Genomic DNA, 24,103 nt, shown 5'->3' with positions numbered 1-24,103 from the left:
AATTATTCACAGTCCATACCTTATACCATAGGATTTCAGGTTCTCTGGTTGGTAGTAAAAAATCTTCTATGTCACGGCATGAAATTTCCTTGCTTTTGCTAAGTTCAGCTTTATCAAAGTACTTCATCTTGGAATTGTAGCAGAGTCCGGTGTCATTTTCACCCACTGTCAGTGAGATGGATACTTTCATACAGTAAGTGGAGTTCCTGTAAGGAAGCAGAATAAATATGGTAGCCTGAGCCTGGCGTGAACCAAAAGCAAGTGCTGCCGAGGCAGTGTGTTGAGAGAGAGAGGAGAGAGGAGAGAGGAAGAGAGGAAGAGAGGAGAGAGAGAGAGAGACCGAGAGAGAGAGACCATTGATTAATTAATGTTACGGCAATTGTGCCTTATTCCATAGGGTTCTCTCTTGTCACCTAGCTAAACGACGCTTGGCTCTGTGAAACCATTTGCATACTTTTCATTTGCTGGAAATTTTTTTGTATTATATACAGGCTTGGCTTGAAAAAAAATGTTCAACAGAAGTTTTGTATGCAGAAAAGTCAAAAGAATAAAAGAAATTTAGGTCAGGAAAATGAGAAGCCTGAGTTTATGCTAAAATTGGCAATTTCAACACAGAAGTAGAAAAATATAACTGACCTATTAAGCATAATGGAAGGACAGGAATAAGGCTGCTCAACTCTCACAGTATTGGTTGTCCTGAAGAGAAGTTATCACCCTACCTGGTGTAGCTCAGTGGATTGAGCACTGGCCTATGAACCACAAGGTCACCGGTTCGATTCCCAGTCAAGGCACATGCTTGGGTTGCAGGCCAAGTCCCCATTAGGGGCCATACAAGAGGCAACCACAGAATGATATTTCTCTCTCTCTCCCTGCCTTCCCCTGTCTAAAAATAAATAAATAAAGTCTTTTTAAAAAGAAGAGAGGTTAGCAGTGAGTCTGGGCAGAAAACAGTCTAATATAAAAGCATCACAAAGTCACGATTTTCACAGAGCTACATCCATTTGGGTTGGAACCTGCGGTCCAGGTTGTCAGACAGGAGAAACATTCTAATGTATTATATAAGGACAACCCAATCCAGACAGATTCTACAGAATCATTTCTTTAAATTAGTGTCCCATGTTACTCCTTGCTGATTCCCCAGAATAGGTTTATAATGTAGAATACACAAAAAGAAAAATCATGTTCAGAGATTTCTTTGAAAGACTTGGGACCAAAGGAAGTTTTCTAATAAAATGCACCATTTCTGTGAGCTGTTTATGTCTCTGGACATTCAATGAACACTGATAATGTGTCAGGCATGGTGCCACACAGTGAGAATAAAGAGAAAATTAGAACACCAGAATCAAGGTTTTATAGAGAGCTTGTCATTTGGCAAGCGCCTGATGACTTATTTGTCTACTTAGCCATCAACTTCCAGCATTTGAGTTTCATTGCTTACTATCTGTGCAACTTTGGGCAACTTGTTGAACCCCCCTAAACCTCTCGGGTGGATTGCAAGAACAACTCTGGTCTGAGTACTAATTGTGATTTGAAGTAAAAATCTGCTTGGCCCACCACCGGAGGCTCAGAGGTGTTGGTTCCTCTCGGCTCTGTGTTGGTGCCCAGGAAGCATAGCCCGAAAGTCATCCTCCTTATTCAGCCAAGATGCTTTGGTGTTTAAGCAGCAACTTGACTTCTATTCTTACTGTTTTTCATGCTAATATGACATGATGCGAAAGGCCAGAGCATAGTTGTGGTATAATAAAAAAATACATATTTGATCTTTGTCCCGGGTTTCTGACACAGATCTCCTAAAACTCTTAGAATTTCCTGAGTGACATGAATGTCTTTCATTATTCATAAGGAGCCCCTTTTGATCACTACTGGGTTTACGCTAATTAGCTGACTTCAGAGCCCCTAGATAGCCCCAGGATGTGGCAGGTCATCAGAAAGACCAAGTGATCAGAGGTTGGATCTTTCAGCCCCACCCACAGACCATAGGGTTAAGAGGACAGGTGCTGGAGATTAAGCTCTAAAAACTCTTGAACGAAATGATCTATGAGCTTCCAGGTTGGGGGACACAGGGAGGGGCTGGGAGGGCGGCGCACGGGGAGAGGACAGGGAAGCTCTGTCTTCCCCCTCCCATACCTTGCCCAGCACATCTCTTCCATTTGTCTGTTCATTTGTCTTCATTGGAATGCCCTTTGTAACACGTCACCGACAGTAAGTAAACTGTTTTCCTGAGGTCTGTGAGTCATTCTAGCAAATGACTAAATCCCAGGAGGAGGGTTTGGGAATCTCTGACTTGTGGCTGGTCAGTAAGAAGCATGGGTGACAACCTGGACTTGCAATTGGCTTGTGAATTGTAGGGACGATCATGTGGGACTGAGCTGTTAACCTGTAGGAACTGATGCTAATGCCAGGTAGATAGTGTTAGAACCAAGCTGAATTGTGGGGACATCCAGTCAGCATTGCAAAATTCCCTGGTGAGGGAAAGACCACATGCATCTGGTGTTACAAGTGTTGAGAATAAAAGAGGAAAAACCCAGTTTTCCTTTCCAGTGAAGCATTTAGCTTTATACTGGGAAACAAAGAAATTTTCCACAAAATTAAAATTTAAAATGATTGAAAGCCAATGTTTCTAGCTTTGCATAATAGGTAGTCTACAAGTAGATTTAAAATATTTAATAGGCGAAACCATTAATCATTAACCAAAGTCAACCAGTAGCCTGGAAAAAGTTCTGAGAGAATGTGTTAGGGAATTTGCTAGAAGGATGAGACCTATTCCCTGCCCTCAGCCCCTCACAGTCCAGTGATATGCAAGTAAACAGCTGGCAATCAATATGATGAGTACTACGAAGACTTAATGTACTACCACCGCAGTGTCAAAGAAACAAGATCTCATAAACTGTGATACTTGGTTCTCTTAAAGAATGAGTAAGACTTTGGCATTTTCAGAAAGGCTATCTCAGGGATCGGTATGCACAAAGGCTTGAAGGCATGAAACAACTTGGCGTGCTCGAGGAATTACAGATGATTTGGTGTGCCTGGATTAAAGAGTGGTTATAATGGAACAGTAGGAACTGAGCCTGGTGAGGTGAGCAAGAGCCAGGCTGAAAGTCATGTAAGCCAGTGCAGAGAGTTTGGAGTTTGTGCTGAGAAATAATTAGGTTTGGGTTTTGCAAAGATTTTTTTTTTCCTGACTGGAGTGAGAAAAATGGATTGGACTAGAAGGAGGACTAAGTGCAGTGAAACAAATTCAAGACCACCTGCATACATTCAGCAAAAAGATACCAGCTCCCACAAAGGCGGTGCCCATTGAGACAGAGAGGGGGGGTCGCGTTCAAAGTATATTGAAGATACAGAATCAGTGTGACGGTGAGGGAGAAAAGGAAAGAGACAGGCACACACGATGAAGAATTCTCCTCAGATGAGTATATGAAAGGGAGAGTCAATCTTTCAGCATGGAAAATACTTGAAAAGAAATAAAAAGAAATAGCTTTGAGAGAAAAGAAAGTGTGTTAAATTGTAGCCTGAGCTTCACACCCAACTGGGGAAAAAGATCCTCCTTGGATTTGCCAGCAATATTGCTCATGCATTATTGATTAATTCTACTCCAGTACAGACCAGGGCATGCTCTTCCCAGGCTCATTTTAAGATAATTTTTTTTTTTCAGAAAAACAATGATAGAAGTTGAGCTATTAACTACCTTGGGACACACTCCACATGTGTCTTAAGAAAATATGCAGGTTTTGGAATAATACTGGTATTTGTACAACACTTTAGATTTCTTCAAGTACAGGCATTTCTAAGACATAAATCAGTGAATCCCAATTTTGAACATTGCACATTAATCTTTCAAATTCACGAGTCTTAGGTTTTCTTTCTACTCACACTGCCGATTACTGGTGTTTGTGGGTTTCACCACGCCTCCTTGTATCGAATACCAGGCTTTTTTTTTTTATTACCCAGGCAGAGTTAAGAGCAAGATTTCCCAAGCCCAACTGCAGAGGTTGAGATTCCAGCTGAATCACTCATTACTTTTAAAATGAAGAAGTTACTTGACCCCTTAGCCTCTGTTTCCTTTATTTGTACAAGGAGAAAATAAAACTAAAGACCCCATAGGGATCAAATGTGTTAGAACAGATAGAGAGGTCAGAACAGGACCAGCCTTCTGCTGAGCATGCAGGGCATGTTAGATCTTACCAGTACTGTGTCCCTTTTCCCCTACTTCCTTTATTATTTCCATTTTGCAAATGGAAACTACAAATACACAGCAGTAGTTGTTGATGAGGCAGGTTTGATACATAGTATCACCATGATGATGCCTTCAGTTCTTTGTTGTTTCATTAGTGTGAAGTATAAAAATTCAGAGAAGTCCTTATATTTTCCACCTGGGATATCTGACTGGGCTGGAGAAGGATGAGTCAGGTTGACGAAAGATGGAATGATCACACCACCCATCCTCCTGCTGTTCCATAAATGCCACTGACCGCTATGTTTCAGAAAGTGGCACCGGATGAGCGCACTTAGGTATTCTTACTTCCCTGCCTCTGATTCCCCGACCCTGCGAGGTGACGGCTGATTTACAACTGTCAGGTAATATCTGGAATTCCAGACTCCCCGGGATAGAACGATTTTCAAGTTAATTTCAATGTTTTAATACATGTTTACTGTTTCTGTTCATCAGGAGGTGATTTTACAAGCTAAAAATAAAGCAGCTGCCAATGAACACTATAGTCCTATTTACTGAGAAGAGCTAACAGGAAGCAAGCAACTCATAAAACATTAACAAACATAGGATCCCCCACCCCAGAGGGGAATTTTGCACTCTCAAAGTAGAGGGTACCCTCTGCTATCATCAAATTTGAAGCACAGCAGCTATGGCACTGCGGTTCTCGGCAGCCAGTGAATACTGTGGAATGAGGTAACTGGGGTAAGAGAATGTTCCTGCAGGACTTCCGTGAACATCATCAGTGCATATTGATTTGGCTTCTCTTGTATGGCATAGAGGAGCTGCAATCTAGGCAACCAGTGAAATCATGACTTACAGAGTTCATTAAATGGCTACAAAGGTAGGATGTACATGTATGTGCAGAAAACAGTTCATAATTGAGAGTCAATGCTCAATTATTCATTCGGGCCAGGAAATGTTAACATGGATTTTTTTTTTAAAAAGACTGAATATTCTCTGGCAAGGGTGACCCTACAGTATGCAGTGAATTGTACAAACAGTTCAGACGGAGTTACTTCTTTCAACCTCCTGAGGTTATATTAAAGGGACCCAATGCCTGAAGAAGTCCATGGTTTATCCAAGTTCTCCCATCTAATTAGTGACAGAAATGGGATTAGAACTCACATCTCCTAACTTCTCATTCATTAGTCTCTTCTATGTGCAACTGGAGGTATCTAGTGCCGGGTTCCTATGTGCGCGCGCATGTGTTTCAAACAAAACAAAATTACCCACTCTTAAACTCTAATTTTATATAATTTTACATTCTGAAATATGTGCCTCTGGCCTTCTGGAGAAAGGCAGAATATGTTTCAACTTGGATTTCTTTGAAAATTCAGTCCTTAAACACCTATAAAATCCAATAAACACTACACAGGAGAAGTGCCCGGTATTAAAGGTATATCATGCTTCTTCAGCTCTTTCCATTACGTACTTTTGACATATATACACTTATAATAAAATCGGCTCCTAAAAGGACTGGCTTAGGGTCCAGTGTTGTTAGGAAGAAAAAAGTCTAACTTTAAATCCAGTGCAAATATTGGGAACTAACACATTTTTGGACATAATCAAGAAGCAAATATATAGCAGAAAAATAAAATTAAACTCATTATGTAAGTACAACGTCTGGAAGTTGGAACAGTGCATTGAAACACTCCATGGGTTTCTTAGCAGTGTGCTACTTTGAAACAGGGAAAGATTCTGAATTGGCATGCATGGGAACTACCAGAGTTTTTTTTGTAAAGTAAAGAATGACAATGCTATACAACTACAGATTGAGCTGCAGAAATTTGGGTAGTGCAGACAGGAGGTAAGAAAGAAAAATATGTGTGAGGAGGGAAATTTTATGTATTACGTTATTAGCTAATAGAGTATTAAAACCATGTTACACCATACCTAAGGGTAGCACAGTTTTACTTATTCTGTAATCACACCTCCTAGAAATGATCATGCATAATAGTCAGTGTCTCTCTCTTACTGTGACAGAATCCCAATAACACAACTGTTAAATATATCCTCTACGGTGTCACTAAAGAGTTGACCTGTATATGATATTAATTCTCAGGTCCCTAGGAGAAATAATAACATTTCTATCATGTTTGGAAATCTTTTCCCACTCAGAAAGACAGTCAGGGATATTGGATCAATGTTTTTAAATATCATACGATCTCACCTTTAACTGGAACATAATCAATAAAAGAAAAAAGCAAGCAAGATACAACCAGAGACACTAGAAGTAAAAACAATCTGACAGTAACCAGAGGGGAGGTGGGAGGGAATAATGGGGGGAAGGGTTTTCAGGAACTACTATAAAGGACACACGGACAAAACCAAGGGGGAGGGTGGAAACAAGGGAGGGAGGGGGACTTGGTTGAGGTGGGGGGAAGCAGTGGAGGGAAAATGCAGACAACTGTAACTGAACAACAATAAAAAAAAATAAAGGATTAAGCTGTTCTATGTTTCTATGTTTTAAATGGTTTACTCTTACACTCATTGGTCATTTTCCAGGTCACATTCTTTTGAGCATAATTGTTTTGTAAAAATAAAAGAAGAGCATAGTTTTGAAGTATCACAAGTGCTTGGGCACAGAAGGATGGGGATCTGAAAGGGGAGGTACCACAGACCTGAGCAGGACCCAGCTGGTCTGAAAGGCCGTTCTTTCATGATACATGTGATCATGATGTTGAATCATTACTTGCAAAAATAGTGCTGGGGACCAAAAACGTCAGGGTTAGATTGTGGAGGGAACTATTACAGTGGGTGAAGCCATAAAGGTACTTTGATCATTAATTTCTGATCTTCGCGCCTTCCAGTGTTCCCTATGGCGAATTTTTTCCCTCAGTCTTTATGGGGATACCTGAAGCCTGTTATATGCTATTTTTCTTTCTTTTTCTAACAAATTTTTTATTGACTTGTCTTTGTACTCTCCCCAGTGAAAATATAATTTAGACTCATTATTTTTAACTTCTATGTCCTTCCATTTTCTCTGCTTCTTCTGTGGTCAGTTTGTGCATTCATTTGTTTGTTTCTATGGGTCTTCCCTTTCATTTAGTTGCTTTTCCTCAAATATCTGATGATCTTTTGTTGTCCACGTATGTCTCCGAATGAGGAACTCAGTCGATTATTTGGTAGTTGAGTGGGCTTTTCTCCCCTTGAATGGCAAAGCTAACTGCAGGGCTCATATAACCCGGAGCAGCCCATCTATTGGGAAGCTTCTCTTCTTTATGGCGCTGGATGTGGAGCAGGCGGGCAAGCTGGAGTTCCCAGTTGCTAAAATAAGAAGGGTCTCCCCCTGGCAGTGGCATCCTTTCGTGTTTCTCCCTCCTGACAGGGCTGCTTTATTCCTTTCCTTTGGCTGCATTTGTGTCTCAGATCTTTGTACCTTCCCCGGGAAATCTCTCCCACCTCATGGTGAACCCCTTTCTTTGGAATGTATCTTGAGAATAGTAGCCTCAGGTTAATGCTGCTTTTCTAATTCAATTCTAGGGCCGCTATTTTCTAATTAAATTATTAAATACTTTTCTGCATGAGTGCTCTGTCCAGTTTTTGCTATATTTTCACCCTACTTTTAGAGTTTCAGTGGATCCTGTCTTTACTTCTCATACACATATTTTGGGTTTCCTCAACTTTTGCCCATTCAAAACCATTGCTTTCTTGCTTCTGGGTGCACCTCACCATTTCTGGCCTGCTGATGGTGACTTTTCTTGTTTGCCAGTGTTGATGGGAGTCTACTACACATGTTCTTTGCAGATTCCATCCGGTGGCTTTATCGATGGAGACTGTCAGTCACTGGGAAAACTCAGTACTTCTAACACTGAAAAGCATGTCTGGTTTCAAAGATTGCTGGAACTATGGCTCCTCTATAGGATTCCCCAACAAAATGTGGGGAGCTCATCCACTCCAGGGACATCTCAGAGCCATGTGCCCTGAAAGAGATTCATGTTATCTTTCTTACACACACTATGCTTATAGCTACTGGCACTAAATGTGAAATTTGTTTGGATTGGGTTTTCTTTTCAAAAGAACTCTGCAGCACCTGGTGATTTAACTGGGGCTGAAGTCAACCTGTGAGAAGATTAGAGTGAGACCACTGAGCAAATGATAAGCCCTAAAAATGTCACTTTCTTGCCTTCTCGTTGAAAACACTTGAACAACATTTAACTGGTAAATTGCACTTCATCTATGACCTTCTGCTAGCTATACATTCAAAATAATTATTTCCACTTTTTTCTGATAGAAACTCATTCACATAATTTTATTATTTTTTTAGCCTCATATTCCTGTAACATTGAGGAAGAATAATGTTGAGGAGGTCTCATGTGTGAAGTTCTTTCCAATATTTCTCTGGGCATGCGCATTTTCACTCTTTACCACTGTGGAATCCAAGGCCTCCTTCCAGACCTCCTCTTGAGGCAGAAGAAAAGACAGAAAGAGGAAGGAGGTAAGAAACATGTCTTTGAAGGAAGATTGAGGCCCAAGATGTGGGCTTAAGCTCACATAAAATACAAATCATTTCTTCAGGGAAGCCTGTAGTTGAACCTCATCAAACTTCAGCCCTCTTACCCCTTTGTTTATTTTCTTCATAATAATCACAATTTGCAATTACTTATCTCCACTTATGTTGCTGTCTCCTCTGCTAATACGTATTCTCATAATATGTAAAATAAGTGAGTTAGCTGTATACTATTTGAATTGAGAGGCATATTTTTCCTCTATGGAACTGAAACCTTTTATTTTTAGTATTTTTATTTAGAATTGCAGGCTACCTTTCCATGCAACGTTTTAGGACAAGGAAAAAGAAAAAACTGTTTTAAAGAGGATGTACCTTTTCATGATTTAGTATGCTCCTGGGGTTCAGTAAAGGGTTCTTACTGCACGCCCGGTGTTCCCGATGTTACCCACACACGCCAACTGACAGAAAGCCCCCATCCCACACATGCAAGCAGCTGCTTCCCCTGGCCAGCAGAGCTGGCCTCAGTTCCCAAGGAAGCCCCCTCAAAGGAGAGCTCTGTGTTTATAACCCCGAGGACTGGGGCAGCGAGCACAGGACCCTCTGACCTTGGCAACTGCAGACCGTTCACACACTGGAAGGCCTGTCCCTCATCTATCGGGAGGAAGAACTGAGACTGGCAGAGAGCAGGAGAATGCTTGTCCCACTGGGGACTGTGGTAGAGGCAGGGCAGAGGTGTCACCTTCTGACCCAAAATGGCACAGGGTGTATCCGCTCCCTGCCCCACTATCCTGTAATGAAAAAGCCCAAGGTTAGTTAGCACTTCCTCATTAATAGTCTAAAAACAGGACCCCCGTCTACAATGGGAAGAAGGGAATCACAGGAACAAAACAACAAGGAGTTAGAACTGGAAATAAGCTCCTTGGGATGTCACTGAAGTCCAGAATCCCAGAATCCCTCTGGACCAAAAAAAGTTTCTTATACGCATTCTGAGGCTATTTCTTGTTTTGCCCCTCACAGGGCAAAGACCTGAGGCTTGCTGATGAAGTCTAGGTGCTGTGACAAAATAACTGTCACAGTCTCATATGCTGTGCAAGCCCAGAAACCAGAAGGCACTGTCATGGTGGTCCTGATTCATGAACTGAGAGGCATATTTTTTTAACTGAGGTAAAATTCATGCAACATAAAATTAACCATTAACTATTTGGACGTGTACAAAATAAGTGTCAGCTGGTACATTCATAATGTTACACAACCATCACCTGGATCTACTTCTAAGCTATTTTCATCACGCCAAAAGGAAACTCATACCCATTAGCGATCAATCCCTATTTTCCCATTCCTACAGCGCTGAACAACCACCAATCTGCTTCTGTCTTCATGGACTTGCTTATTCAGAATATTTCCTATAACAGGAATTGTACAACATGTGAACGGCTGTTGCTGGCTCCTTCTACTTGGCATCATCTGTTCAAGGTTTGCCCATGTTGCAGTAGGCATCATTCCTCTTCTTGGCGGAATAACAGCCTGTTGTAGGGATAAGCCACATTTATGTGATTCATATATAAACTGATAGGTATTTAGGTTTGTTTCCATATGTTGGCTATTGAGAATAATGCTGCCACAAATAGTCACCTACAAGTATTTGTTTGCATACCTAATTTCAATAGTTTTGGTATATTACTAGGGATGGAAATGTTGGGTCATATGGTTATTCTACATTTAAGTTTTTGATGAATTAGGGCTTCTAAAGGAAAAACAAGAACAAATTAAGCAAGCAACTAGAACAGGAACAGAATCATAGAAATGGAGATCACGTGCAGGGTTATCAGCAGGGAGGGGGAGGGAAAGAATGGGGGAAAAGGTACGGGGAATAAGAAGCATACATGGTAGGTATAAAATAGACAGGGGAAGGTTAAGAAGAGTATAGGAAATGGAGAAGCCAAAGAACTTATATGTACAATCCATGAACTAAGGCGGGGGATGCTGGTGGGAGGCGGGTGGAAATGGAGGGGGATAAAGGGGAGAAAAAATAGGACAACTGTAAGAGCATAATAAAATCTTTTAAATTCTTTATCTCCTTAGGAACATTCCAGTTTCTGCTGGTGCATGGACAATAACCTGTTACAAGAATTTGTTCACTGTGATGGCCTTTTGAGACTATTGATTTAAAAGATCTAATGATTTTCACAAGTGCCTAGAATGGTGCCAGTCATATAGCAGCCACTCAGAATAGACGTTGGCTCAATGAATGAGCTGACTATGAGCCAATGGCTACACAATTCTGAATAAATATATATCTCCTTTTGCTAATCCCTCTAAACAGCTCTCACCTACACCCACCAGAGTAATTTTCACCCCCTTTTGTTGGATGCTTCTTTGACACAGCACACAGTTCCTGACAGCAGATTTGTCTTCTGGGCCAGGCAAAAAAAACCCCCAAAAAACAAACAAAAAAAAACACAGCACTAAAGGTTCTCTGGCCCTGAACAGCCAGCCACCTGTAATCCCCTGATTACATCTGTCTCCCACTCTGCACACAATAGATCCTCTTCAAATGGTAGATGACCTTCTTGAGTTGAAAGATAAGGGAAAGAAGGACAAATGACTGGGCAACATGAGGGTAAGCTCAAAACACTTTTTTTTTCTCCAAGCATCACACAGGCAGCTTTTTCTAAAGTGACTGTGATAGTTCTGGTACTGTTATATCTTGCTCCTGGACGTGGGATGGAGAAGAGGTGGGCTAGGATTCAGATGCTCAACTAATCCTACCCCCCACCCTCTCATTTACAAATGAAAATTCCAGGGAAACTTCCAACACAGAAAGAGAAAAAGGATATGATCTTTAAAGAAGACAGAGAACTACCAGAGTTCACTGAAATTATAACCAATTCACAAATAGACTTTTTTAGAGTCAGATTCATGTCTTTGAAAAATAATAAAAAAAAAACATGCCCTTTCTCCTGCTGCATGTAAACCAAATCTGGGCAATATTAGGGAAAAATTCACATAATTGGTATTTCATTTCCTACTAACACTTCTCTAAATATTGTTTAAATGTCACAATGGCCTATGTTTTGTTCAGTGGTACTTTGCAAGTCAGTATTTCTTGGTAATAGCTTTGCTTTCCACTTAAGATGTATAAGGAATAGATAAAATTAACTCTGAAGAGAGTAAATAACTTTATCATATTCATATTCATATCATATTCTTAATTACATGAAGAAGACAAAAACTTAACCTATTCCATAAAACTGACAGATGGAAATATTTCCAAACCCTGGTAACTGGTATAGTTTTAAAGATATGATGTCAACATTCACAACCAGAGTTTCATGTAAACAGTAACCTCTTTGAACATAGCAGATCTAGAAAGTAACCCAATTTCTGCAGACAGAAAACACAGAACGGTGTCTGTTTCTGGAAAAACTATTACTCACCCAAGAAAGGTTTGGGGGGATGGAAATAAAAGCCAAAATTGTTCCCTGAGGAAGAGACTGCAGTCACCTCTCTACATGTTCATAGCACCAGCTTAGCGCTCTAATTGGAAGGTAACGTGTGACATCTTGCTTGCTTTACCCAGCACTTTCTAATTTCATATTTTTCAATACTTTCACTTCCTTTTTCCCTGTTACGGTTTGAGATACTTTCACTATATGTAGATTCAGCATATTGCCTCTGAAACTTCTCAGAGCAAAGGCATTCCATTTCATTACAAAAAAATCATTAAGACCAGCAGAGTATGCTTAATGTAATACAGGAATGAATATATAACTATTATTTATTAAAGGAGTGAGTTAACTATCACTTATTGAGCATGTACAGCTCATTCATTCTCTCAGTACATATTTATTGAGCAAAGACTATGGGCCTGACCCAGCTGAAGTAGTGAATAAGCAAAGTACTTGCCTACATGGAGCGTACATTCTATTGAGATGAAATGCTGGGGGGAAGAATACTGTGCCAAAAGCTTTGTACATTAACACTTCAAGTCCATTAGGATGGCTATTAATAAAAATGGGAAACAACAGATTTTGCAAGGATGTGGTGAAACTGGAACCTTTGTACATTGCTGGTAGGCATGTTACATGCTCCAGCCAGCTGCTGTGAGAAAACAGGCTGGTGGGTCCTCAAAATTTAAACATAAACTTGCTACTTGGTCTAGGAATTCTACTACTAGGTACATAGGTAAAAGAATGGAAAGCAAGGGCTTAAACATATACTTTTATACAAATGTTCACAGTAACATTACTTACAAGAGCCAAAAGGTGCAAACAACTCAAATGGCCATCAAAAGCTAAAAGGATAAACAAAATGTGGTATTGCATACACACGCAATGGACTATTATTTGGCCGTTAAAAGGAATAAATTCTGACACATGCTAGAACATGGATAAAGCTTGAGAACACTATGCTAAGTGAAGTAAGTCAGACACAAAAGGACAAATATTGTATGGATCCATTTAAATTATGTACCTAGCATAAGCAAGTTTATTCTAAAAGTAAATTGGCAATTATCATGAGCTGCAGAAGAGGAAGGAGTGGGGAGTTAGGGTTTAATGGGTACAGAGTTTCTGTTTGGGATGATGAAAAATTTCTGGATATATATGGTGGTAATGCTTGCACAGCACTGTACATGTACTTAATGCCACTAAATTGTACAATTAAAAGTGGTTAAAACAGTAAATTTTGTGCTATGTATACTTTATCACAATTTAAAAATATTAAATTATATCCTTTATATGAGTGGATTACATATGTAAATCATGTCAATAAAGCTATTATTTTCAAAAACCTTATAGGCATTATCTCATTTAATCTCCCTCTCTGTAATCTCATTTAACCCTCTCACTCATTTTAAATATCATCTCTATGTTGTGTCTCCTGTGTTTCTATCTCTAGCTCTAAGGCCTCTCTGAAGTTGACATTTCTATACCCACTTGTTTATTTATCACACCTATTTGAAATATTAAAAAGTGACTTCAGAAGCCCTGATTGGCATAGCTCAGTGGATTGAGTGCGGGCTGTGAACCAAAGTGTCGCAGGTTCGATTCCCAGTCAGGGTACATGCCTGGGTTGCAGGCCATGGCCTCCAGCAACCGCACATTGATGTTGCTCTCTCTCTCTCTCTCTTTCTCCCTCCCTTCCCTCTCTAAAAATAAATAAATAAAAATTTTTAAAAAAGATATTGAACCCTTCCCCTTTCTACTCACCCTTCTTTCATAAAAAAGTGACTTCAGAGTTAATGTGACCCATGAATAAACTTTTATTTTGACCTTCAAATCTACTCTTCCACTTGTCTCCCCTACCTCACCATTCACCTAGTTCCTCAAGCAAAATGGCTAGAATTCTTTGAAGACATTATAGTCTTACACCAATGGAAAAAAGCATGAAGTAAATAAGAGGGTACCAAAAACTCAATATTAAGTTAAATATTATATGAATGCAATATTTAGAAAATCAAGTTAATGGAAAAAATCAGTAAGAATAAATGTTTATAATTTTTTAGTATACTACACTGTTTTGTATTTATCCTATCATTATCACTAATTGATAATTTCTGGACTTCATATCTTTTCCTTAAAGTGTAAGTACCACGGGACATGGTGTCTGCTCTGTCTTATTCACTGCTTTATTCCATAAATAGGTTTTCTAATTTCTAGGCTTTCCTGCCAATTGACTTTAATGTTGGATTTTTTCCAAGAGAAGATCCTGATATAAACATACTTTGTAATGAAAACGCTGTTACATAACATTTTACTATGGTTATTATTATATTATCTGCAGTGATGGTTTCACTAATTAGATTGTCACTCTCCCTATATCTCTTGAATCTTCCCAGTTACACCCAATGTTTCACATACTCTTCATTATTTATCATATTTCACCACTGGCTAAACATGGAAGTCACCATTTTTTAAAAGTTTAATCTCCTTTCTAGCAGCAGCTCATAAAAGAGATAAATCACATAATTCTTTATGTTTAATCTCCTAGAATACAGCCCTCTTCCATTTCTGTTCTCCAGATTCAACTTCTCATTTTACAGAAAGGGTCAGTAGGACTAGAACAGCCTTTCTGGAAGGGAAGTCCCATATGTGTGAATGTCAGTTAAACTTGTCTCGTATTATTGCCAGAGAGAGCTGCAGTGGATGTGAGGCTTAACGTGGAAGGCATCCCTCCCTGTAGCAGTGGGAGGAAAAATAAGTGAATAAACACCATGAGTCAGGGCTTGTCTGTTATTAGCTCTGTTCTCTTTTCTTAATTGTAGATGGGTCAATCATCCAGGGGGTTCTAAAAGTGCATACTTAATCCTGGGCTGGTGTGCCTCAGCGGATTGAGTGCTGGCATGTGAACCAAAGGGTCGCCGATTCGATTCCCAGTCAGGGCACGTGCCTGGGTTGCAGGCCAGATTCCCCAGTAGGCAGTGTGTGAAAGGGAACCACATACTGATGTTTCTCTCCCTCTCTTTCTCCCTCCCTTCCTCTCTGTCTAAAAATAAATAAATAAATCTTCAGAAAAATAAAAGTGTACAGTTAAATATTTGTGGATGTCTGTAGCTGTGTACATGGAACAGACATTTTGAAATTCAGTAGTTTCAGAAGAGACCATATGAAAAACTTTGATCCTTAGCCAGAGGGGTGGCAGAATAATTACACAGGAGACTTTGCAACAGATAGCTGTCAAAGCTACATTCCTGTCAATACTATAAGATTATTTCTCATGTGCTTCTCAAATGAAGCAACTGTTGAAAAGAATTGAAAGTGGCCTTATTTTATACATGATTTCCAGTTACAATATCTGCTTTCCCCTTAAAAATCCATTATGATAACAGCAGGAAAAAAAGGGAGAACTCCTACAGAATAGGGGAGTTCAACTCCATTATATTCAGTCTTATTAACATGCAGGGTTTTCCCAAATTATCCTCATACACATATGAAAATATCATAATAATTACCTGGACATCTTTTCCATGACTGCTTTTTCAAAGCTACAATTTATGCAGCAGCATTGTAATCATTCCCACTCTCAAAACCCTTCTGTTCACTAGTTTGTAAAATACAACCATAATTGACTACCTTGGTGGCTAATTTGCAAAAGCTATTACATTGCTTCTGGACTCCACTTTTCTTTTACTGATATGGATTTATTTGGAATCCAAATTATACAAAGTATCACTGCGTAATTCCACTTTGTAGTTCCTGATGTCATTATTGACCATTTATTGTGTCTGTAATGTACAAAGCACATAACACGCATAGGTCATTAATTTTTGTGGCTTTGGGTATATTCATTTCTGATTTGTCAAATAAAAGTCTTCGTGAAGGCCTGCATCCTCTTCTAAAAGTTCAAAATAAAGTATTGATAATGTCATTACACCTGTTAAATGTGTCTCATCCATTAGTGCATTATTGAGAGAGTTTGCACAGAGGTATTGTGTGTTTGTGTACACGTGTGTGTCCTCTCTGTCTGCCCATAATTTGCCTCTATCCTTTCACTAATACAAATCTTTCAGTGGTAGTATAAACTGCTCTCCTCGCTTTATCAGCATATGCTTGTCCTTTCTCTACTATGGTCTGAATTTTCTCACCGATATTTCTCAGAAAATGTTGTTTCTAGGGTTATCAATAATCTCCTGGATTTCAATAGGAAGCTGTCTTGAGCACAATATGACATTTAGTGTTATTTATGTCCATTCATCTTGATATTTTATTAGAGGGCCTCTTTCTGGTTTTCCTTTTGTGCCTCTGCTCATTCTCTCCTTTTCTGCTACATGCTAGAATTTCTCTAAGTTTTTGTCCTTGCTCTTCATTTTTTCTCGAGTGCTCTCATGCTACCAAGTGCTACTCAGAATGACTATTGCTGCTCTCACTGATGGATAACAGTTGTGTGCTGGCAGCATACAAAATAACAGGGCAAATGTTGCACTTTTTAGAAAAAAATTAAAAAGGGAGTACATTTTCAATAAGTACACGCCAATGGTGAAATATTCCCATATATGAGCCCCACCCACCCCGAAGCCAAATCTGGGGGCCAATCTTCGATTACCAGGTTCTTTGCCATCCATAGAAATTGGACCAATTGACAATAATTTTGAGTATCTGTTTTCCCACACAATTAGCTAACATGATAAGCCATGAAGTGCTTTCAACCTTGACAATCTAATAGGTAAAAATATGGTCAGATATGTAGATAGATATAGATATAGATATCGATGCTCCAGTTAAGAGCCTGGGCCCAGCCAACCTTGGGTTTTGAGTTGTGAGACCCTAAACTGAGCCTGCCCTGTGTTCTGACCAACAGAACTGTGAAAAAAATGGGTGTAGTTTTATGCCACTGAGTTTGTGGTAATTTGTTATGGCAGCAATACAATACTAAAAGTTCCCCATGGAGAATAGGTATAACCACAGTTAGTACAGGTTCATAAAGGACAGAATAGAAAAGAGACAAGAAAAAGGTTCAGAAAGAACATACTAGAAAAGACAGAAAGAGATTATCCAACATACTTATAACTAATTTCCCTAAAGGAGGGGAAAAAGGTAAGTCAAAGGAACAGAAGAAATGTGTTAAGATCATAAATTAAAAAATAATTTGTTGAAATAAAATCTCTAAAGTTACATATCAAAAGGACCCAATCATGTACCCAGAAAAACTGAGAAACAACGGTAAATTACAAAAAATATCTCAGTAAAGCTATTGCACGTTTTTTAAAAAACAGAATGTCCTCTGAACCTCCAGAAGAAAATGGCCAAGTTTTTACAGAGGAAAGAAAACAGTAAATGCAACAGCAGAGCACAATTTTCAAAAAGTTAAAGAAAAGAATAGAGTGTGAGGCAAGATTTTATAACTGGCATGGTTTTTAAAAACTCTCAGGAAATATTGTAGATATGAACCCTTCCTATAAATAGAGACTTTTACAATGAAAAGATATAGAAAGATTTAGAGAAATTTTGGTAGTGAACACACATATTTGAAGATCTAGTACTAACATAAAGGCAGCATTAAGGGTCACGGAAAAACGTACAAAAGTTTTTCCTGTGATGAAGTAGAGATGGCACAACTGAAAAATGCAAAGAGAAAGGAGAAACAAATATAGACTAACTTGGTTCATTTACATATAGGTAGGAATTGAAATATTATTTAAAGCTGACATAAAAGTAAAAAACCAAATAAGAAAAAGAGAGAACTAGAAGTGATTATAGAAAGGTATCAGTATAAACTTAACTTATGGGAACAACAAAAGTGAACACAAAATATAACATTAACTAGCATGACAGAACTATAAGATCTTTTCATATTAAGGATATTAGTTATTTTTTAAGTATAATGCAGCTACTGTCTCCCAATTTATCATTTAATTTTATTTTGATTGCCTGCCATGGATATTTTTATTTATTTGTAATAATTATATCAATGTTTCATTTTATAACTTCTAGATGTATCTTTTAGAGAGACCTCTACTCTATAATTATATATACTTAATATTTAATATATATTTATAAATATAAGATATACCTCTTAATTTTATTTATATAAAACATAGATATTTATATAAATACTATTTAATAAGTAAATGCATACAAGTATATGTAATATATTAGATATAAAGATATATTTGGTATGTATTTAATATATATTTATATAAATTCTCCAATATTTTCTTCTAGTACTTTTATAGTTTCATGATTGATCCATTTAGTTGGGGAGCTGGAGGGATTGAGCAAAAAAGAAAAAAACTTATGGACATGGACAACAGTGTGGTGATTGCTGAGGGTGGGATTGGGAGGAGGTGGGGGAGGGTATAAAGGGGGAAAATGGTGATGGTGTTGTGGAATTATGCTACTGAAACCTGTATAATTTTGTTAACCAGTGTGCCCTAAATAAAGTCAAAAAGAAGAAAGAAAAGAAAAAGAATGGTAATAGACAAAAGCTTCTTCTTTCCTACAGGTTTTCTGTTAGCATCATCACTGAGTGAAAACTTCACCTTTTTTCCACTGACATGTGATGCAAGTCTTATTGTATAACAAACTCCTGTATGTTTGGGGAATTATTTCTTAGATCTCAAACTGTTCAATTTATATCTCTTGAAATTTAGGTACCAGTAACACACTGAAATGATACAATGTGTGGGAAGGCAAGTCTCCTGCCATTAATTATTATTTAAAACAACCTTTTCACTATTTTTGGATGTTTACATTTCCATATAAACTCTAGAACTACATTGACTGGTTCCAATAGGCCATACATTCATGGGTGATCAGCTTTGCTTTGAAATAAGTAATTTAAAGCATTGCATTATTAGTTTTAATATATAATCTTTACTATATTTTTCCATTACTATTTAGTCTCCATATACCCCATCCTCCCTGCAGTCACCACCCTGTTGTCCATGTCCATGAGTTCTTTATCTGTATTACTCAATCTCTCCACCCCTGATCTCCCCCTCACTAGCTGTTATCTGTTCTCCATCTATGAGTCTTTACATTATTTTTAAAAAAACACAAAATTTGCGTGTTATCCTAAGAGGATACCCGGTGGGGCAGCAGCCACCAAATTCCTATCAATGTTTCCAAATACTCCTCTTCTTTAGGGGAATTTTCTTAGAAAAGTGGAATCAGGCTTTAGAGTAAAAGACTAGATTTCTACCCACTGCCTCAACTGCTTACTGTTTTATAACCTTGAGCCCACTACTTAAGTTGGTTGAATGTCAGTTTCTTCATTTGAAAAATGAAGTTAAAAAATGGCTGCTTTGTAAAATCCCCATTATGTAAATATTATGTAAATTGTCTTTTCAATAACTATGAAATATGCCTGATGGTTGGTGGGAACTCTTTGGAAAATAATTTCAAATGGATGTTGACAACATCCTCATCTATAATTCCATCTATATTTCTGTCCTAACTGCAGAATTGCCATGACTTGATCCCTTTTATGTGTCTGATAAATCTGTATTCATCTGCAACTGTCACATCCTTTGGGAACAGTTTTTCTTATTTCCTCTTGTTTAGCACTTTCTCTCCTTTATCATTCTGTCCAAAATTTATAAATTGTGATTATCTGTTACTTGTTTGCGTTCTCAAGGAAACATCTCCTCCTTGACGAGTCACTTGTCACTGGTTTTACTGTCTAAATTCCTATCATGTTACCCGCCCGCATAGTTCATTCTCAAACGAAGCTGTCGGTTGAACATACATAAAGTTTTATGGGAAGGAGGAACGGTCATAGGATATATATATTTTGTACTTTTTCTATTCTTTGCTCTTTGTTTTACAAAAACAAAACAAAACAAACAAAAAAAAACCCGGGTGGGGAGGAGGGTAACATTGCATCAGTCCCTAGAAGTGATTTCTGTCATTATCTTCTAAAACTGCAAGAACTACACAGGAATGCTTGGCTCAACTGCCAATAGGAAGTGCAGGCACTGAACCAGGAAGTGCGGACCAATCAACAGCCAGTCACAGAGGGGGCGGAATGTACGCACACGCGGAAAGCTGCGTGACCTGAGTATTCCACGCGGCCTTCCGGCAGAACTAGTAGCAACGGACGCAGGACCAGCCGGAACGGAGAGATCAGAGCCTGCACAGATAAAGGTATTTTCAGAAACTCACAAGAATTTTGTGTAGCTTCCCGTTGCGGCGGGGGGGGGGGGGGCGCGTTTCTTGGTGTCCTTATTGAAGTTAGATTGGTAGACCACTGTGGAGTTGTGGTGTTTTGCATAACTATAGATTGGTATTAAAACAAAGTATTCATCCTGTGCATCAGTGCCCTTATGTTTTCTCTTCTCTTAGGGCTCCCATTTTATACCACAATGGAAAAAGCTTTAGAACAAGCTTTAGATCATGCGGAGTCTGTCATTGAAAGTGCGTGGCAGAAACCCCCTAAACGTAGACGGTCATCTAGTGGGGGGAAATCTCTCCATGAAAAACTGTATGACCTATATGTCGAAGAATGTGGAAAAGAGCCCGGGGTTACAAAGGAATTAATAAGCAATGTGAACTTGTTAGAAAAGCTTGTACAGAGGGAGTCCTTGCCCTGTTTGGTGGTCAACCTGTACCCAGGAAAGCAGGGCTATTCACTGATGCTAAAGGGGCCAAGTGAATCACATTCAGAGACCATTCGACTGCCTTACGAAGAAAGGGCATTTCTAGAATACCTGGATGCAGAGGAATTGCCTCCTGCATTGGTGGATCTCCTGGAAAAGTCCGAACTGAACATGTTTCACAGTGGGTGTGTCATAGCAGAAGTACGGGACTATAGGCAGGGCGGTAATGCAGAGCCCCCTGGCTACCAAAGCAGGCACATCCTCCTACGCCCAACGATGCAGACATTAGCCTGTGATGTACACTCCATAGCCAGCGATAAGCAGGAATGGACCCAGGAAGACAAACTGTTACTTGAGAGCCAGCTGATCTTAGCTACAGCTGAACCCCTGTGTCTTGACCCTTCTGTATCAGTAGCCTGCACTGCAAACAGGCTGCTCTATAACAGGCAAAAGATGAACACTCTTGCCATGAAAAGGAACCTCAAGAGGAACTTCAGAGCCTCCCTGAATGAGGCACAGGAGCCATCTTGTAGTCTGGACCCTCACAAAAAAAGCAAGGTAAGTCCAGCAGCTGAGCAAAATGACGTCAAAATTTCCAAAGCAGGAAAATGTGTGGATATGTGGAAACAGAGACCCTGTGACTTGGCAGTCCCTTCTGAGGTGGATGTAGAGAAATATGCTAGAGAGGTGAGGTCTGTCCAATACGATGACTCACCACGAATAGACTGGCCAGCCTATGGGGTAAATGATGATATTTCTCTGTTTGGATGTGAAGCTGGTGATCAGTCCCAGACAACAGAGCTGACCTTCATGCAGTCCCTTGGTGATCCACTTATCTCTGGACAAACTTTGCCTAAAAAAGCCAGGTGTGAGAGACAGATGTCTCCCTGCCATTTCTTTGAAGATGACCATTGCTATAGTTCGATGCATGAGTCTGTCATTGACACTGGGGAAGAAGTACAGAATCTGTTTGAGGAACTGGAGCCGCTAAGTGTCCAATGTGCCTTCGAGGTGTCCTCAGGCTCCAGTGGCTCAGGCTCTCTCAGCCAGCTTTCTCCGGAGAAAGAAGCAGCACAGCCTTTAGACATCTCAGTTCAGTCTTCAGTACTGGAGGAGGGAGTCCAGCACACCCCTCCAACCATCAGTCTTCTCTCCAGCTCAGGAAAGAGTTCTTCAGGTAGTGGCAGCTTGAGTCCCCAGCAGGAAAGCAATGTTCATAAATCAGTATCTCCTGCCCCTGCTCCAAAGCCACCAAGTCTTTCCCAGAAATCCTCTGTGGAAGTGAACCCTGTTAGCATATTTCCTACAGCCACCCTGTTCACTGCCAGCTCAGCACAAATAACCCCAGCCAGCCAGGTCCAGGCCACCTATGTTGGCCCCAGTTTTATCCAGGTGGCAGTCCCTGTTCATGTGGCCCAGACTGTGGTGAGAGGTTCCAGTTCCACAAAGGGCTTTACTGCTAGGGTCAGGACTCCTGTGCCAATCAAGCCCAAAATCCCATCCTCAGAAGACCAGCAGCTACCAAATGTACAGCCTGCTGTACCACAGGCTCCTTCACAAGGTATTCAATTTGTTTTTCAAAATGTTTCAGAAGCCAGGCCCATAACACTACTCCAGCTTCCACCAGGTACACTCATTTTGAACAGCCAGCAGCAGTCTCAGCAACAGCCACAGCAACAGCCACAGCAGAAGCCACAACAGCAGCAGCCATGTCAGCAGCCACAGCAGCCTCAGCAGCAGCCACAGCAGCAGCCACGGGAGCCTCAGCAGGAGCCTCGGCAGCAGCCACAGCAGCCACAGCAGCAGCCTCAGCAGCAGCCACGGGAGCCTCGGCAGGAGCCTCAGCAGCAGCCTCGCCAGCAGCCATGGCAGCCTCAATGGCAGCCTCTGCAGCAGCCATGGCAGCAGGTACAGGAGCAGCCTCAGCAGTGGCCTCAGCAGCAGGTACAGCAGCAGCCTCAGCAGTGGCCTCAGCAGCGGCCTCAGCAGCAGCAGCCTCAGCAGCGGCCTCAGCAGCGGCCTCAGCAGCAGCCATGGAAGCCACAGCAGCAGCCTCAGCAGCAGCCACGGCAGAAGCTCCAGAAACAGCCACGGCAGCCTCGGCAGGTGCCACGGCAGCAGCCTCGGCAGGTGCCACGGCAGCAGCCTCGTCTGCAGCCACGGCAGCCTCAGCAGCAGCCTCAACAACCTCAGCAGCCTCAGCAGCAGCCTCAACAGCCTCAGCAGCCTCAGCAGCAGCCTCAGCAGCTTCAGCAGCAGCCTCAACAGCAGCCATGGCAGCAGCCACAGCAGTTCTATCAGTTGATTCCACAACTTCAACAACCTATATATCATATTCAACAGTCAGTGTCACAGCATTCAAGTGTGCAACGTCCAACCCATCGAAGAATGATCTTACCTGCTCAGAAAACTGCCATTGCTAATCCCAAAAGACTTAGAAGTAATCTGCAGCCCCAGAGAGTGATGGGGTCTCAGCCAAGCTCTACCCAGACAGGACCTGGGCAAAGCCATTCCCAACAAAGTGCCCAGCTCCCCTCTGCCTTCCAGCAGCAGCCACAGCCCCAGCAGGTACAGTTGAGAATCTTGCAGCTCCCTGTGCCTGTGCCAACTGTAGCAACCCAAAGAGCTCAGCCACATCATGGCCAGAAGGCAGAAAGCCAGTCAAAAGGTAAAATGAATTGAGGTCTACGCAACACTCCTAAATCATGAGCCTTAAATCGTAGGAGCACTGAATCAAAGGAGTTTCTTAATTTTTACCTAATTTTTGTCTTTAATGTCTCAATATTTTATATTGCTAGATGTGTAAACTGTACAGAAGCACAACCCTATGCTTTTAAAATAAAAACAGGGAAATAATTTAATGGGAAATATAGGGAATAGTCTATGAATGAAATGAAAATCCCAGTTCTGCAATTTACTAACCTTAAGCCTATTTTGTATTGTTTCTGTATTTCTTTGTCTGTAAAATGTAAAAAGAAATATGTACTTCTTAAGTTTATTATCAAAGTTAATATAATAAGGTATATTAAAGGTTCAAATTTAAATTATATTTAATTTCAATTATTAAAATATTAAATATTTGAAAGAAACCATATTTAAACTGAAAATAAATTATAGTAATAATATTAGTGCTAATAATAGTTGTTACATTACATAAAATTCAACCCAATTCTTAAAAAATACTAGACCTAAAAATAATAAGGGAGGAAATTATTTATATATAGATACACAGATATAAATATAGATTAGGTTTAGATAGATATAGATATATAGACAGACTTTAATACTCTATTAACAAAAAGTAGCCCTTTTCTTCTATCTATATGTCCCCCCCCACATGGCAAATTTTCTATCTAATAAAACTGGATGTATTAGGCACTTGTAATTCATTCTTCAGTAATTG

General features: G+C 40.0%; 2 protein-coding genes across 2 annotated transcripts in view; one reads left to right on the top strand and one right to left on the bottom strand.

Annotated features, from left to right (window-relative positions):
• The window catches only part of IL1RAPL1 (interleukin 1 receptor accessory protein like 1), a 1,208,235-nt gene that overhangs the window by 502,765 nt on the left and 681,367 nt on the right, over positions 1-24,103 (bottom strand). Inside the window, exon 4 of the mRNA XM_028523164.2 lies at positions 20-206. Coding sequence (XP_028378965.1) covers positions 20-206 — 187 coding nt within the window. The remainder of the gene's footprint in view (positions 1-19; positions 207-24,103) is intronic.
• On the top strand, positions 20,437-23,382 carry LOC114504831 (transcription factor SPT20 homolog). Its single transcript, XM_036016841.1, has one exon. It carries the CDS (start codon positions 20,467-20,469, stop codon positions 23,380-23,382), a length of 2,916 nt encoding a protein of 971 aa, XP_035872734.1. The 5' UTR covers positions 20,437-20,466.

This window comes from Phyllostomus discolor, chromosome X (genome assembly GCF_004126475.2).
Source record: "Phyllostomus discolor isolate MPI-MPIP mPhyDis1 chromosome X, mPhyDis1.pri.v3, whole genome shotgun sequence".
Lineage (NCBI taxonomy): Eukaryota > Metazoa > Chordata > Mammalia > Chiroptera > Phyllostomidae > Phyllostomus > Phyllostomus discolor.
The sequence above is the reverse complement of the archived record's forward strand: the minus strand, read 5'-3'. Positions and strand labels throughout refer to the sequence as shown.

What these genes read in the sequence shown, in the direction of transcription:
- LOC114504831 (XM_036016841.1), top strand. Translation starts at nt 20,467, where the DNA reads ATGGAAAAAGCTTTAGAACAAGCTTTAGATCATGCGGAGTCTGTCATT.